Below are 16,831 nucleotides of genomic sequence, written 5' to 3' on the forward strand. Positions count from 1 at the left end.
GCAAATCTACTGTTCTTTGACACATACAGTATTTATTTATTTGTTTGTTTGTTTGTTTATTTGTTTATTTATTTTTAGGTTTATGGTGTCTCATAATTACCTACATATTTAAATACGCTGTCAGTAAATAGAACAGGGGTAGTAATTGTAAAAGAGTAAGTATACTCAATGTTCTTTAACAGTGGTTACATGAACAACAGGGCAATAAACATATAAACATAAAAGGTTAAAAGTAAAAAGTTAAAAGGTTCTATATCTTTTGTCATTTTTATTACTCCTCATTTTTTTTTTTTTTACATTTTTATTACACCTCATTTTTTACCTCTCAAAAAGAATCAAATAATTCAAGTAATAATTCATAACCCTGGTATTCATTACTTAATTAAGTTTTTAAAAATTGTATACTATTTTCATTATTTTTCTATAATAACTACTTCAAATTTTGTACACTGTACTGATTTATTGGTTGGTTTGTTTTGCACCTAGGCTAATGTTTTCATGTATTCCTCGGCTGTGGGATCCATGGCCGGTGCCAATTCATCAATACATCCATTTTTAATTCTTTGTTTGATCCAGTGCATTTAACTTGACAGGTCTGACAGAGACCAAACAAATCCATGGGTATTGCCATCTGCTGGTGAGATGATGCTAAGCACAAAATCATGTATACAGAACTACAGCTAGCTTTTATCACCCAGTCTTTGCTGTTACTGTTACTGTGATTATTTTTCACATGCTACATCATTTCAATTGATTTTACTAGTAGACAGACTGCTGAGGAATCAGTCCATCGCCCGAATTTATCAGACTCCTTGGAGAAGAATCTGGGCCTGTTCCTGTCATTAAGATCATCCTATCATCATTTATAGAAAACAGAACTATCTACTTTCTGCCAAGCAATCACAGTGACGTGTGGGATTGTTGAAAATGGTGAAAGAGCTGTTTGATTAGACCAGCTAATTAAAAACCATTCAGATCAGCTGTGGAATGATGTCATAGGTCATTCGTGCCTATTGATTGGTCAAGAACAAAGTCTCTGAGATAGACAGCTAAATCCTTGATGCCGGTATTCTCTCCCACCAAACCTATAAATTCAGCTGCACAGAGAACCCCTGAAAAGGTAAATGTGGTGCACTCCTGCTAGTCAAACACACTGGCAGATTTGTGGTGACAAAATTATTATTATTTTAGCTACATCAGCCATGTTGCTACATTCAGCCTGATGTAGTAATAATACTAAATTAGGCATATAGCATCTGTAGTCCAAAATAAATGGCTTACTTCTTAATCTAACAGTAAATATATCTTTTTTATTCTGTTACATGACTAATTTGCTGATCTGGTCCTGTTTAATGCAGTTGAACCGGTGTTTTTTTTTAAGGTTTCAGGATACTTTGAAACATGTCTGTAGAACAAATAACTGAATAATATTGTCACCCCTATTTACTCTGATGCACACCCCTATTATTGATCCTCTGTTGTACTTTGGAAAGACTTGACCTTTTTAACTTCCCAGCACTAATTTGACCTCCCCACACACACACTTACTCACACACTTACTCAGTCAGCCAGAGCTGCCATGCCCCTGAACTCGAGGAGGCTTCCGAAGTTGCAGACGGGGAGGAGGAAGCAGAGGCTGAAGCTGGCTTTGGTCACTGTGTGCTGTGTGCTGCTAACACTGGCACTGCTGGCTCTGGGCCTCTACTACTGTAAGCATGTTGACACTTGTGTGGAAATAAATGCATGCTCCCAAACTCGTGTTTGTATTTATCTAGTCTGTGTGTTCTGGCTATGAGGCAAACGTGGTTAACGAATGGTCTGTTTTCATTAGGTATAGCAAAAACAATGTCCTTAAGTTAGCTTCATGCTAATTGCTGCCAGTGTATTAGCTTGCATTACTACATCACAGTGTGAAGATGCTGATGTAACTGAATTATTTTTCAATGGTAGTACTAATGGTACTAATGATAGCTGCTTGCATTACTTGCATTTGAATATCTCCAACGTAAGGCTAAAGAAACAAACCTCTTGACTGTCTTTATTTATTTATTTAATACATTTAATTAATTAATAGTTGTTGAGTGCATATTTGGAGAGAGATAATGTAAAATGGATTTCTCTCTCTCTCTCTCTCTCTCTGTGTGTGTCTGTCTGTCTGTCTGTCTCTCTCTCTCTCTCTCTCTCTCTCTCTCTCTCTCTCTCTCTCTCTCTCTCTCTCTCTCTCTCTGTGTGTCTCTCTGTCTCTCTCTCAGTAATCAGGCTGATAAACTCCAGGTTTTACTTCTGTGCTGGGTCTCTGAGGTTTATTCCTGTGGCTAAAGTGTGTGATGGGCAGGCTGATTGTGACGAAGGAGAAGATGAGCTCATCTGTGTGTCCAACCTCAGCACTAACACTACCTATCCAGGTACACAGACTAACAGTATCTATACTTTCACTGTAGTGTGTTTTTTCTGCATGCTCTATACTTCTGATAATCAGAAATCTGCTGAGTCCACTTTGATTTACCTCTATAGAGGTTTACAAACATAATAATAAAAAAGGGCACATCTGTGTGGGTGTGTGCAGTGAGATTGGTGGGTGAGAGTTTGATCTTACAGGCTTTCGATAATGATAAAAAGTGGAGAACTGTGTGTGCAGACAACTGGAGAAGTTTGTACACTCGTGCAGCATGCCAACAGCTGGGATATTCACAGTAAGTAAATGATCAAACACAAGTACTGTAGTCATGCCCATAGCCAAATCCGATCTAAGCGAAAATCTGAATTGATTAATGAGGCTTGTAATGTGAATGTAGCCTCTGATGTACTAATGTGATACAGGCCTCCTGCTTCTGAATGTGATGCCCTTACATTTAGTTGTCTTGTTTCTGGCAAATGGACAGAAGAATGTAGCAGAGCTAGCGTTCATGTTGAGGTCAGCCCTCCATCATAGTCCTATTGTACTGACACTGGATAATGCTTCTCTGGTAGTGTTCTTAAATGTAGCACACTTGTACATTTTTGGAGTGTGTCCTGTTGTCCTGTAGCAGTCCACGGAGTGTGCAGATGCCTGTGAAGAGTCTATCCTCTGACGTAGGTATTGCATTTACCGCTGTTGCTACTGAAGCTCAAGAAACAAGTGCAAACTTTCCGAATATACTCTCCGCAAGGTAACACACATGCACACAAATACACATGCACACACTGTTCTGAACGAGGCAAGCACTGATGAAAAATGTGATGTTCTTTCAGAGATCAGTGCACCTCTGACTCCGTAATATCACTGTCTTGCTCAGGTAAGTAAGTAGGTGTCTAACGGTATATTGGTTTTGAAACATTCAATATTTAACACTAGTCATCTTTTTTTGAAAAAATAAAACCATAAAGAGTGCTGGGAGGCAGTAGTTAGTGAGGACTGTATCGTAGGTGCTGGATATGTAGCAGTACAGCTGTACGGTCAGTGGTGTAGAAAGTGTAGGCCTGGTGTTCTTGTGATACTTGTATTCAAATACGTTTCTCAAGCAACTTTAAATAAGCTGCTGAAAAATGACTGAATTACTTCGGTTTATGCCCTGTGTGAGCTCTGAGCTCTGAATCCGTGTTGACCTTCAACAAGGGAAAAGTCAAAGAAGGAACCCCCTAAACTGGTTCAACCGTACTTGGAAAGCCAAGGTAGTGTTCTCAGCACATGACGTCAAGTCAACATGATTGCCGAAACTGTCAACAGTAGTGCCATACAACCTTACTGTTACCTCTTTAATCCAGTTTAAAATGAGAAAGTCTTCAGAACTGTTGATGCTCAGAAGAATCGAACACAATAGCAGCTTGGATGCATGTCCTCTGATTTCAGCTCGAATTCTCAGAGGTTGAACGCAGGTTTAAAGACCTGTCGCAATTTAAAGACGGGCCAGTGATGAAGGTTTTGCTAGGTTATTGGGTAATTTAGACGAACTCATTAGCTTTCTTTGAAGGTTTTCTAACATTAGCTTGGTTATTTAGATCCCCAACCCAACAAAAGCACTGTCCTTGTTGTTTTAAGGTCATGCTTACACCTATAGTTAGTTTGCTCTGTTAACAAATTGGAGCGTTTTCCCCTCGGTTTTTGTTTTCCAACAGGAAAACTTTTCAAGCACACCAAAATGTGTCACAACAAACCATGCAAGCACGTTTTTTTTACTCTAATTGGTCCGACCTGTCTGAGGTGGGAGCAAGAAAGTAAATATAGGAAGAAGGTGAACAAAATGAACTACTCCAGAGAGCAGTTGCATGGGAGCGGGCCGAGACCACCTCTTCACAAGGGCTTTGTGTGTTGTTTGAGTCTGCATTGGAGTGTAATTACTGTATTCACACCTGCCCACATGAATCGCATTGAGGGTGTATTTGAACCAGAGTCTGATGCCTGAAAACTACAACTAGAAAACAGTAAAAGAAAACCGTAGCTAAGTTTTTAGTTATCTAATCTTAATTGGCTATAAGCTAGCTATTGAAATTAGTTTAAGTAAAAAAACTCCGATGTAGAATGTGGGGAGGTGGTTGGTAAAAACCAGTAATATCAATTAAAATTGTGTGCATGAGGTGTGTGTTTTTTTTTTGTTTTTTTTTTGTGTGTGTGTAGACTGTGGGGAGGTGGTTGGCTTAAAACGGATTGTGGGTGGTGTGGACACAGTAGGGGAGTTGTGGCCATGGCAGGTCAGTGTGCAGTGGGATGGACACCACGTGTGTGGCGGGTCACTGATCTCCAAACGATGGGTCATCAGCGCTGCTCACTGCTTCAACGGGTGAGTGAATGTACACACATACTCATGCAAATATAAACAAAGCACACACTTAATGTCTGTACAAGTCAAGCCCAACATTGATTATCTCATAACAATGACGGATGCCTTACAGTGGATACAGTGTTTTATATGTTTTATATAGATATATTTATAATGATAATGACAAAAAGGGAAATTTCAACTTCTATTTTGAGGAGGCTAAAATAGACATTATATCCATTCCTAATGCTCAATAATGTTCGGGCTAAGAAAATGAGTGTACACTATAGTTTGTATTGTCCGTAGTCTGCAGTCTGGGGCATTTAGCATTATTAGAAACGTCAGCAAACTGAATCTTGCATGTTATTAAATGGTGTGGCAACAGAAAATTCTGCCACTGACTGCAGCAAGCTGCCGAGGTTGGCGAACTGTTCCATTAAAATATACATTTTCCCAACATTTTCTGTCGACTGCATTGGTGGAGTGAACCGAATATGGATTTTTATTTTATTTTTATTTTTTTTGTGTGACTGAATCGTGCTGAAATCTGGCATATGATTCACTGAATCATTTCCAATGCAAATCCTATCCTTACCACTCATAGAAACCTTAGCAGTATCTCTCTATATCTCTCTCATTTTTCTCTCTCAGACGGACACGGGAACTGAGCTCATGGCGCGTGGTTGTAGGCCATACATACCTGACATCATCTGGGGGCATTTCTGTGAAAACCATTATCCTTCATGAAGGATACAGCCATGTACAGCATGACTACGACATCGCCATGCTCCTACTGTCCTGGCCAGTAACACTTGGAGGTGCTCCAACCAGCTCATCCACTCATTTGAAGTTGTGTGTAGACAGGCCAAAAGTTCACGATTTGAAATCGGCCGATATGACTTGAACCATCTTTTTAAATAAAATATTCTATTTAACTAAAATATATAATCAATAAATAATAGTAATGCTGCAAACCCAACTTTCTGCATTTTTTTTAATATAAAACAAAGTTCTTAGTGATCTAGTGATAGTAAGAGCAAACCCCTAATTTGGGAGTGAAGGAAATGATGTAAACATTACAGAACAATATAAAAGAAATGTGCTTTAATTCTAACTCCGTTGCTGTCCCTGAGTCTTCCTCGCTCTACCCATCACCAATAACACAGGGCTGCCCGTTGACTTCAAATCTGCGGTACTAAACACAGATATTGGCCGATATATTTAAAATTGGCAAATATCGGGACAATATATCGACCGACCTCACGACTCATGACTGTGTCTATTAGCCTACGAGTCCATTATCTTGTTTTATTCCATAACCACCAACTACTTGATCCAAATGTGTTGGAAGCAGAAATGGAACAAAATAACACTCAGCTGGATGGTCATCAGGAGCTTTGAGCACTGTCTTTTAGCCTTGTCTCCAAATTCCTGTTTTTTCTTCCAGATTCCGTTCATCCGGTCTGCTTGCCCCCGCACCACCTGTCAATCAAAGAAGGGGAGGAGCTTGTAGTGACTGGGTGGGGTGTGCTGAAGGAGAATGGTGAGAGTGGACAGGAAATGCTTAACTCAACAAATTCACATCATTCACACAGCAGTTGTTTTTGCTTATGTAATGCTCAGGGTGGGAAGGGGTGGATTAGTCAGCAGATATAGGATAAATGAGTGGAAAATTGACATTGACCATTTGGTGCAAGTAGATCCCTCCAGAGGACAGAAAGGAAAGGCTGCAGTATCTGCATGGAAGTTTACATCCATGATGATTAATGCAGTGCTCTGTAATCACTGTCATTTAGGTGTAAAAGTCAATTTAATGTTGGTAATGATAGCAAATTATGGGCAAATTATTTAACCAAATGAACATTCTTCATTAAACCACATTCGTGGAGTAAACATATGAGTTTTTACATTCTCGTAAACGCAGCTGTTGCTCTAATGTTTTGTCATTTGATGACTTCCACAAAGTCGAAACAGGAAGTGTGATTCATTCAGTTTACTCTGTTTATAGTGTGGTGTGGCTATACAGATGTTCATAGGCCTGAAGGAATGGTATGGAGTTGAGAAATGATATGGTGAGGCCCACTAGGTAGATGTGGAAAAGAAAAGGGGGCCCCGTTTCCTGACCAAATGTGAAAACTATACATGAATCGAACGAACATAAGAAGCTGTTTAGATTGGACATCCCTTTGGGTGTACATGACATAGATTTAAACGTGGTCCAGATGTGTCTGTGGATCAGGTATGTAATGGTGGGGGCTAATGAGTGTTCCTTATGGATGAAATGCAAACATTCTGCAAATGGGAACAATCCAACAGAATATGACGTGTAGTAGGGTATAAAAACTCAAGGCATTCCTATGTAGAGGAGAGAGAGACAGAGGGGCACTCAGAATTGGCAGACTCTCTCCACACTGTTCTTTTGATTGAAATAAAATATTTCATTGTTGCAACTAAAAGACTGTGGTTACAGAGTCTTCTTTTTAAATAAGAAGTCCTCCTCCGGAGAAATATGAACCGAGACGGCAATAGCTAGACCATGCATCAGATCAGATAGATCTGAGTAAACCTGCTGTTCTGGAATAAATGTAGCATTTTTTTCATTTAAGAAAATATTGACAGTCACATAGAAAAGCTACTGTAGCCTTTTTTCTTGCTTTCTTAAATGTCTCCCCCCCCCGTCCCTTCTTTTACTCACAGGTCATCTTTCATCTGTGCTGGAAAAAGCCACGGTACCTCTGATTGATAAGTCTGTGTGTTCCAAATCATCCATCTATGGCTCTGCCATCACTCCCAGAATGCTGTGTGCTGGCTATCTCTCAGGCGGAGTAGATTCCTGCCAGGTAAATGAGCTAGCCTATACAGACACATGTGTAACCAGTAAATTTGGAACTGAATTTAGCATTTAAAATAGAAATGTTTTTTTCTTTCTCTCAAGAGAAATAAACCAGATTTTAATATTGATTTATGAAGGAACACTGAATTATTTTGCAATCAAGTGCTTTTAGAGTACTTACTAGTCTATTTAATGTTGTATACTTCCTCTTGGCAACTTGAACCAAATGTTTGTCGACACAGTTTCTAATGAATGCATTCAGCTATTTTAAGGTGCACCCGACAGTCAACAGAACAGCACTGAAGTCACTTTGTTGATGCATAACAAATATTTGTATTAAGCTGTGGAGTAACTCCATCCAATACTTTTGGGATGAGGCGGGGTGGAAAAGATCATCCAGAATCCCGACCTCACTAACGCACTTATAGCTGAATGCAATCAAATCCTAATGAGATTACTCCAACATCTAGTAGGAAGCTTTCCCTAGACAATAAAAACAGTTTCTCTAAAAAGGAAAAAATTCCAGCTTGTTAGTATTTCTTTCCCTGCATCTAGGGGGATAGTGGGGGTCCGCTGGTGTACCTGTCGTCACGTTGGCAGCTGGTGGGAGTGGTGAGCTGGGGAGCAGGCTGTGCCCACAAAGGAAAACCTGGAGTTTACACTGATGTCAGACAGCTACTGGACTGGATTTATGCTGTATTGGAGGTATGTATGTATATGTCTATATGAACAGAACATAGATTTAGATTATATGGCGAACATCAGGGACCAGCTTTGGAAGTGATCAGGCCTAAATGTTGATGGAAAAAGACTGACAGCTTTGAGAACCTAGATCTGCTTTGAGTCCAGCCAATACATATGGAATATTGCCGAACAAAACCTTGTATCTCCAATAAATGCTTGATTTTGTTAAAACATCAGAATTTCAGAACTTGCAGCAATACTTCTAGGTAATGTTTATATTGTAGAAATACTGTGGGTCTGTTCTAATTGATTCCTGTCAAATGCAGACACTTAATTGTCACGCAAGTACCAAAGACATGCAAAGCAGCAGAATCGAGATGAAAATGTATGAACACTGTTTTAAAGTATCTTTACATGGTGTTTAATGAACCACACACAGGTGTTTTAGTGTAATGTGTTAGGTAGGTCAAGCGGTAAAACACATCGATAAGTGTTGGACAGATGCAGATTTTACTTTTACACAGACCTGCATAGGCAACTGAACTGAATCACAAGTTGTGGTAGATTAGTATTGTTGGGTTATTCATCACATCATGACTAAACATGAAACTATGAAAACTCCCAGTCCTAAATAAATTCTGTTAAAATCTCAACATTTGAAAAGCTGATCCCAATGTAAACACAAGTTTACATTTAAAAGATATTACAATTTACTGGAAAATTTAATTCAGCTTGACAGAGATGTAAAATGATATAATAAAGCAAAATGATCTCAACAGGTCCACAAATTCACCACCCAGAGAGAGGGAGAGAAATGGAAAGCATAGTGAGGGGTGAGAGTGTTGAGTGCCCCCTCCCCCTAACATCATTATTATATTTATTTAAATAACATGGAAATCAAATGGATCAAATACATGATGTCTCATTCTTTATATTAAAATCAAAGGTATCTACGATTGGTCATTCAACCATAATACTTGAACAGAAAACTAGCGGATAGCATCTATCAATATGACCGCGTCAGGCAGTGTCCGATTTACATGTGGTTGAGCTCTGATAGCCGTGAGGGTGGGCCACTTTGGCACTTCCCACAGCTTGAAATGAACACAACAAGCTCTTATCTAGGGTCACTGTGTCCTCCTGCGTCAAAGAATCCTTAAGTGTCTTAAAAAAAAGGTCTTCTGGCCAGTATATGGCGCTGGCTATAGGAGAAGCACTTTACTCAGATAGCTTGTTTCATAGTTCATACTCTTTTTGACTCCAGGGCCTCTCTTATAGAACAGCAAAGAAGCTTCTCTGCCATTTAGGACCACATTGCCTCCCAGCAGTCGCCAACAGAAAACATCCCAACCTACAAGAGTCCTATTACAGCATAAACAACTTTCAAAGCCTTGTGCTCTTCTCATTGTGATGGAGCTAAGTACAGTGTATGTTAAATAGCATCTACATGAATTTACATTAAGTAATTATCAAATCATGAAGTAATGGGAATATAAATGTATAAAAACAATTAATGATTAGTGAAGGTATGGTTGTCCCCAGCCACTGCCATTAATATACATATCAGATACTGTAAATGTGGGCAGAATGTCATGATGCTCTGGCTATGACTGTGGCTGAGATCACATACTGCATGGCTAATACGCTGTGCATTTATTAGTGCAGTGTGTGTGTGTGTGTGTGTGTGTGTGTGTGTGTGTGTGTGTGTGTGTGTGTGTGTGTATTGTAGCATATGATTTGAAACCACATTAGTTATTAGTAATATTATTAGTCATATCACAGCATGCTTTGTATAATGGTTAAAGATTTCTGGCTTATAGCACCCTAATTGTGAAAGCAAAAAATTCAGCATAACCAAACCCGCTACCAACTGGCCAAATATTAAAGCCTCAACACTGTTTCATAAAATGTATATATGCCCAGCTAGTGAAAGCCTTTAGACACCTAAATATGAAATGCAGTTAAACACTAAGTGTCCACAGAAACAAACTGGACCACCTCAGCTGACTACCAAACTGGGGCTAAACACGTATCGGAAAGGAAAGTCCCCCCCCCCCCCCCAGAAGGTCACAAAGAGAAATGCAGCAACAATATCCACTATTAATAATTACTAAATTATTGTTTTTGTTAGTGTTAAACTATACTATGCTTTTTGTCTTGTTTTGTTTTCCTATAAGCCTTCTATAAAAGGAAAATCCTGCTTGAAGATAACCACCTTCTGTACTCAGCCTATGGTTACTTATTTGGGGATACAAGGTTTTGTTTCAATAGTGACTGCATACCTAAACAGAACTGCTGAACTACCTAAACACCCTGATCTGACTGACTGTTTTACTCACTTTCCAGAAATACCCCTGAGAATGTGTACAATGACCTGGAGGAAGTTGCATACATCAACACACACCAACCTCACAAGTGTGTGACGCAAGCATTAAATCAATCATGTTTACTGTGAAACAAAGGTAGCAGTGCCTGTATAGTTACAGGGAACTTGGTTCAACCACAAATATTAAACTTGTAAACAATGAATGGAAGTAATAATGTTGCTGTAACATGAGTAGAATCATTTAAATCACAGAAAAATAATCAACACCTGGGCAACTGTAGTGTTTTGTGCAGAGTATTGATGTTTAGGTGTTTTGAACTTTTGGAAGCTAAAAACAATGTTCTTTATGTTTTTAATGTTTTATGAGTTTTGACCTTTCATATGGGGGAACCACTGAAGTGCTGTGCATTTTCACCTAATAAATAATCACCTAATTAATTTATCACAAAGATAAAATATGACAAAAATAAAGACAAATCCCACACAGTGAACTTGTATCCAAAACTTTAATTTTATATAGGTTTTTTTCTTTTCTTTTTTTTTCTTTTTACAATAAATATTCTGTATGCATGACTGTACGGTTTAATAGTCAGAACAAGATGTCTGCACATTCAGTTAAGGCGACAGAAAGGAACCAGCCATGTCTAGACCAAAACCTATTATTGATTTCCAGTTGTTTATGTAGACTAGGAAGAAGCCAACGTTGGTGTCTGTATCTGCGCTTCACCTTAAGATGCTAACATGGCTAATTAACAAACTAGCATTGGTTTATTTACATGACTGCATCTAGCCTCTACTTGCTTCTTAGTTAGTAATGTTAGCATGATTAGGTGATGTGATTTGCTCCTGTTTTATATGTATAAGAGCACAGCATGAGTTGAGGTGAGATACTGTGCTACAGCTCAGAAACATGCGTCTGGTCTCAAACACGCTTGTTAGTCTTTGTGCCCTTTGGAGTGAAAGGGTGCTTTCAGTTGATAAGTAGGGAAAAATGCACTGGTAATGCCGTTATTTGCTTACTTCACCTTGAGTGGTGCACACAAGGTTGCCAGTTTGCTACAGTGGTTTCCACCCAAAAATTGCATGAAAAACCACCCAAAACAACTCCTCAAAAACAATAACTTGCTAACTTTAAAAGCAACCCAGCATTTCTGTTCATGCCAATTCCCCAAAGCAGATATGACCAGTTATATTGTAGAACTGTGTACTCTCTGCCAAGTTAGCTAGTACATAAATGAGTCAAAGCTTTAGGCACAGAAAAAGGCTGGTACTTGATAAGCAGCAAGACTTGTTTGCTTGTGATCTTTCAAACCCTGGTGTCAGTGGTAGAAAACCATTTTTTTTTCTTTTTTCAACCAAATCCACTCAATCGGGCAACACTGAGCGAACACCCTTTGGCTTTGCTGCCTTGGTAAGAGGAGCTTTTTTTTCTGTTTAAACTGAAATACATTTAGTGAAACTGGATGCCAATACACTGCCTTCAGTGAATAGCTTTTAAACCTGGGCATGAGCTGTTAGAGCAACGCTCAAACCCTGCAAGTAAAGCGCTTATCATCTGAAAGTGCCCTGAGGGCTGCTTTTTTGGAAATTGGCCCTCCATCCATCCCATCTCACGCTCCAGTAAAAGTCAAACATTTCCTTTTACATGTAATTAAACAATGAAATACAATAATTCAGAGGCAAAATATTGACTTGATGGCAGAGGCTTCTCCTTACAGATACCAGTCCAGATTTAAACACACTATTACAGTATTTAAAACACAATGTGAACAAGACCAACAAGGATGACCTCTGCCTGATGTGTGTCTTCAGCCATCTTTGTGTAACCATAACTTGCACATGTACTTCAGGACCAGAAAAACCTAATTTTGACTTAAAGCCATGATGCTTTGCATAGGTCCAAATCAGAATGAAGATATTTAAGCCAGCCCTTGAAGACCATTAATTGGTCCACACTTTTGATCTATTTTCCATCACAAGGCTGCAAGTGTATTTAAAAAACAAAACAAAACAAACATTAATGAGAAAGAGGTTCAGCCTCATTCAGTTCAATGGTTGATGCTGAGGTCAAAATCTTCACATTTGTAAATGAACTGTGTATTATTTGCATTGAAATACATTGTTTTGAAACTCTTCTCCTTCTGTTTCACCTAATCACTTGAATCTTTCTATGAATGTTGGTTAATTAAACAAGTCTGGATTCCAAGTGGACTTTCAGGAAGTTCACAAAAAAGCTGTGTTATTCCCCTTCTGGCCTAACTAAATAGCAAGTTTGGAAAACACTGTCGATTTAAATTGGGTGTTTCTGATCCTTGTAAATGCCAGATTGTTGATTCTGCCTAGTTAGTCAACCAGTCATCAAATAATTAAAGTCACAATCTTTTTCACACATCAATCAGTTGCTCACAACACTTCACCTCACAAATCAGACAAAGGTTAAAGATGTAACAAACAAATCCTCTTACAAACCAATTTACTTAAATTTCTCCCAAAAATTAATTTCATTCAACAGTGATCAAAATATTCACACATTAACCAGCAGTTTCATCATACTTTTTTTTTATACAACATCAGAGATCACACTCAAGCATCAGGTTTATTTACAATGTGCAATTATACAATCAGCATTCTTGTCATGTCTTGTAGTGTCGGCATAGAGGATTGAGTTTTAAGTTCGTCATTTGTGGTGATTAATTTGAAAATTTCCATGTTCAAAACGGTTTGGAGACTTGGATTACTGGTTGGTTAACTGGATAACTGGTGTTATGGGAAGTGTAGGTTTTATTTCAGTGACACTAGTAAGATTAGTAGTTTACACTTGTAATTTGTATATTTTTTCCCACATATTTTCTCCTAATACACAGAAAATCATCGGCCCACGCAGCCATTGTAGAGGTATGTCGAACTACGCATTTCTAATGTGCATTTGGTTCAGAGCTACAGTACTGTAGGTTTATTGCTAAAATGTTATCACAGTAAAATGATCTCATGTTTACTTTTATATTTCACATGAATCATATTAGTTATGGGCCAACCTCTCAAATCTGCTCTGGAAAACCAGCCTAGCCCAAACCACAGAACAATTCTGCTTCTGAAATTGTCAGTCCAAAAATAAACAAAAATTCTGAAGTATATCTAGCATTTTATTGAAATTCTGTATAGTAAATCAGGAGGCATGAGGTAAATGGTTTGTCTAAAAACTAACGAGCATAGGCAGATGTAAAAATAAACTAGTAAAAGTGCATATGAATACAGGCCTTGTCCCTGAACTTATTTAAGGGTATGATAGATTTGAGGTCCTAAACTGAAAGTAATATAAGCAACTAGAGAACTGTCATATTGTCATACTGTCATATTACAGCTAGCCTTGTATTGATAATCTTTCCAGTTACCTTAATTTTAACCATGACCTTAATCTTAGGATCTACTGAGTCTCCGAATTGGGTGCAGTAATGAAATGACAAAGATTTCCTTCTAAACTCCAAGTGTGTGATATGATGATATGAGTGCAAATTTCTGGTCAGACTGCTAATTTGCTACATTCACTTATAGTGCTACATTTTCTATTCTTTTCCATTTCTCTTACCAAACTTAAACAATTACGCCTTACTGTGTTTAATTTCTTTCAGTGCTGAATTACTGCAATGCTCTGTTCAAAAGTAAACCCTGCCAAGGCTCTACAGAAACTGCAATAAGCCAAGACAGTCTTGTTACAATCTTGCTGAGAGTGCAGAAGCAAGATTACATCAGCTCTCTGCCTCCACCACTGCACCAGTTCTCATCAACCACAGAATTTATAATGTAAAATTGATTTTAAGATCCTGGTGTTGACAATATAATGAGGCCCCATTGTGCATGGAAGGCCTTGTATATTTGCTGACCACCACAGGCAGTCTTGCACCCTGCAGTCGCCTTCTGGAGACTCTTACTGAACAGACGCATATTAATTCAATACGTATAATTTGTGTAGGAATCTTGTAGTATTACTATATGCCTTTTTTTTAAATTCCACAAATATAAACCTCAATGTACATTAAGGTAAGATAATGGGACCTCATATAATAATGAATTGGTTGACCTTTTAGTGCAGCTGGGTGCAGATTTGTGAATTAATTTTATTAATTTGTATTGTATTTTTTTGTATTAATTTAATTATTAATAAAAGTATTAATTTGACCCAATGACTTCAAGACTATCTGGTCTAGAAGAGCTATGTATAGTACAGTTTGCAACATCCAGTTGATGTACACCAATATGAGCCAAAATTCCAAATCTTTTACATAATTTAATTACATAATTAAATGATGTAAATTTAATTATGTAACTAATTACACATTTAATTACAGAAGTTCTAGTTGTAGTTTTAAAATTGTGACAAATGTGAGAAACACATTTTATTTGTAGACTAAACTGTAGATTAAAATACATGGTCAGAAAAAATATATACATTTATCTAGACTAATGTGTTAAAGTATAATGATCATATTTTTATATTAAACTCTAAACTAAAATCTTTAAATATAATTATATTTATTTGTAGACTACACCACACTATTAAAGTAGTCTGCACATAAAATGGTACAAAACATAAATTAGGCTTACATTCTAAATTGTACTCCAGAAGGCATTTTGTTTGTGTGTTTGTTTGGCTCTGTAAAGATCAGCAACAGCGTCAACCAGGCATACATTTTTCCTTCTAAAATACATTCATTAAATGTAAGAGAATGAATATACAGGAAAGGTCATGTATTTTGGCTACCCTACATAGTCTTTTTTCTATTTTAATTTAAAATTTCTCAAAATTAGTGTTTTTAATATCTGTGGTCATTTTAGCATTATACAGTCATTGCTAACCTTAACCTGTTAATTAACAATTCGACCAATTCAATTTGATTTGAGTAAAAAAAAAAAAGGCTAAATTGGCCATAACCATAACCTGACCCCAAGTCAATCAAAAGGAAAGATATGCATTCAAGTACAATTAATATGATAATGATATTTTCAAGTATGTAGCATTCATACTGGGCAAAACCGGTGTAATTCGCAGCCACTTTTTGCGTTAGTTAGTAAGCTTGCACTGACATCATGCTTGTCGGATTAAAGTGTGCTTATTGCCTGAATATTGCATTTGCATTTTGTTGAATGTGTCTCTGAGTATACATTCAGTGGGATGAATTGAATTCCTTGAAGGAGATGCTCTTGAATAGGAAGTCTATCTTTTTTTTCCATAATAAAAAACAGTATATTTGTCTAGTCTTTATAGTAAGCATTTCTAAAAAAATATCAGCTGTTAGCATGCTAGAATGCATCGCTTAATAGTTTGACGCAGCACTTTTAATATTTCATTCAGGATATTTTTTCTAGGGGAAACTTTATCTAGGGGTTTCTAGGGATTGTCAAGTATTCATTCATCTGCTTTTTTTTTTTTTTTTTTTTTACATTTTTTTTATTTGCATTATATTGTTTTGCATTTGCTTTTTCCTCCCCACCAGTAGGTGGTATTAGAAGCGATTACAGGCACCTGTGTTTGATCTCAAGCAAAAAAAAATCCATCAGTAAAATAATAAATCAAAAGCTTTATGCTGAGTTGGACTCACGCTGCAGCTGAAAAACACACTTGCACAGTATTCCAGCTTTTTTTGTTTGTCTGTTTGTTTTTTTAGCATTCACCTTTCAATGTCCAGTTCAACACCAAATACATCATTGGTGCTCTTGTGCAACATGTAGCAACGCCTGCCACAGCTCAACAAATCTGATAAAAACTGAAGAGACTGGAGAAGGCTGTACACATTTACGAAATATGGCATTTCATATTGAGCTCCAGCTAAATTCATAGCCGAATTATTAGCACAGATGTATTAACTGACGTGATTTATCACAACTCCAGGGCACATCAACCCACAATTATCCAACAAACCAACAACTCTCATTGTAATTGTTGGCATTTCTGTAGAACATTCCCCCTCTTTCACATCACTTTTTGTCAGTTGCTCTGTGAAGGCAGCAGCCTGCAATGTTTTTGAGAGCATTCTGACGGTCTGAAGCAGTTGGAAAAGAAATTTTGAGTCGAATCCACCTCAGTTAAAAGATCAAACCAAACACACCAAAACTGCATCACATTTAAGTCATTTCAATGAAACCAGTATAGCTTTTTCCCCCCTTATCTAATAAAAACAGTCCTGTTTTGGCATTGGCCTATATCTTGTTAAATGTAAGGAGATGAAAGTGTGCAATAATACAAAGCATATGTAA

The 16,831-nt window shown here is 37.6% G+C and overlaps 1 protein-coding gene and 1 long non-coding RNA gene across 2 annotated transcripts; both read left to right on the plus strand.

Annotated features, from left to right (window-relative positions):
- The first annotated feature begins 1,579 nt into the window (after positions 1 to 1,579).
- tmprss4b (transmembrane serine protease 4b) lies at positions 1,580 to 9,664 on the plus strand. Its single transcript, XM_072673163.1, has 11 exons — positions 1,580 to 1,709; positions 2,253 to 2,405; positions 2,567 to 2,693; positions 3,027 to 3,149; positions 3,232 to 3,275; positions 4,595 to 4,757; positions 5,388 to 5,554; positions 6,184 to 6,279; positions 7,434 to 7,576; positions 8,125 to 8,274; positions 9,518 to 9,664. Exons 1-11 carry the CDS (start codon positions 1,580 to 1,582, stop codon positions 9,662 to 9,664), a joined length of 1,443 nt encoding a protein of 480 aa, XP_072529264.1.
- Positions 9,665 to 10,657: 993 nt separating this feature from the next.
- Positions 10,658 to 14,266, plus strand: LOC140574347 (uncharacterized). Its single transcript, XR_011980718.1, has 3 exons — positions 10,658 to 10,668; positions 13,444 to 13,474; positions 14,209 to 14,266. It is a non-coding gene; the product is annotated as an uncharacterized lncRNA (long non-coding RNA).
- Positions 14,267 to 16,831: the final 2,565 nt, after the last annotated feature.

The sequence above is a fragment of the Salminus brasiliensis genome, chromosome 1, assembly GCF_030463535.1.
Source record: "Salminus brasiliensis chromosome 1, fSalBra1.hap2, whole genome shotgun sequence".
NCBI lineage: Eukaryota > Metazoa > Chordata > Actinopteri > Characiformes > Bryconidae > Salminus > Salminus brasiliensis.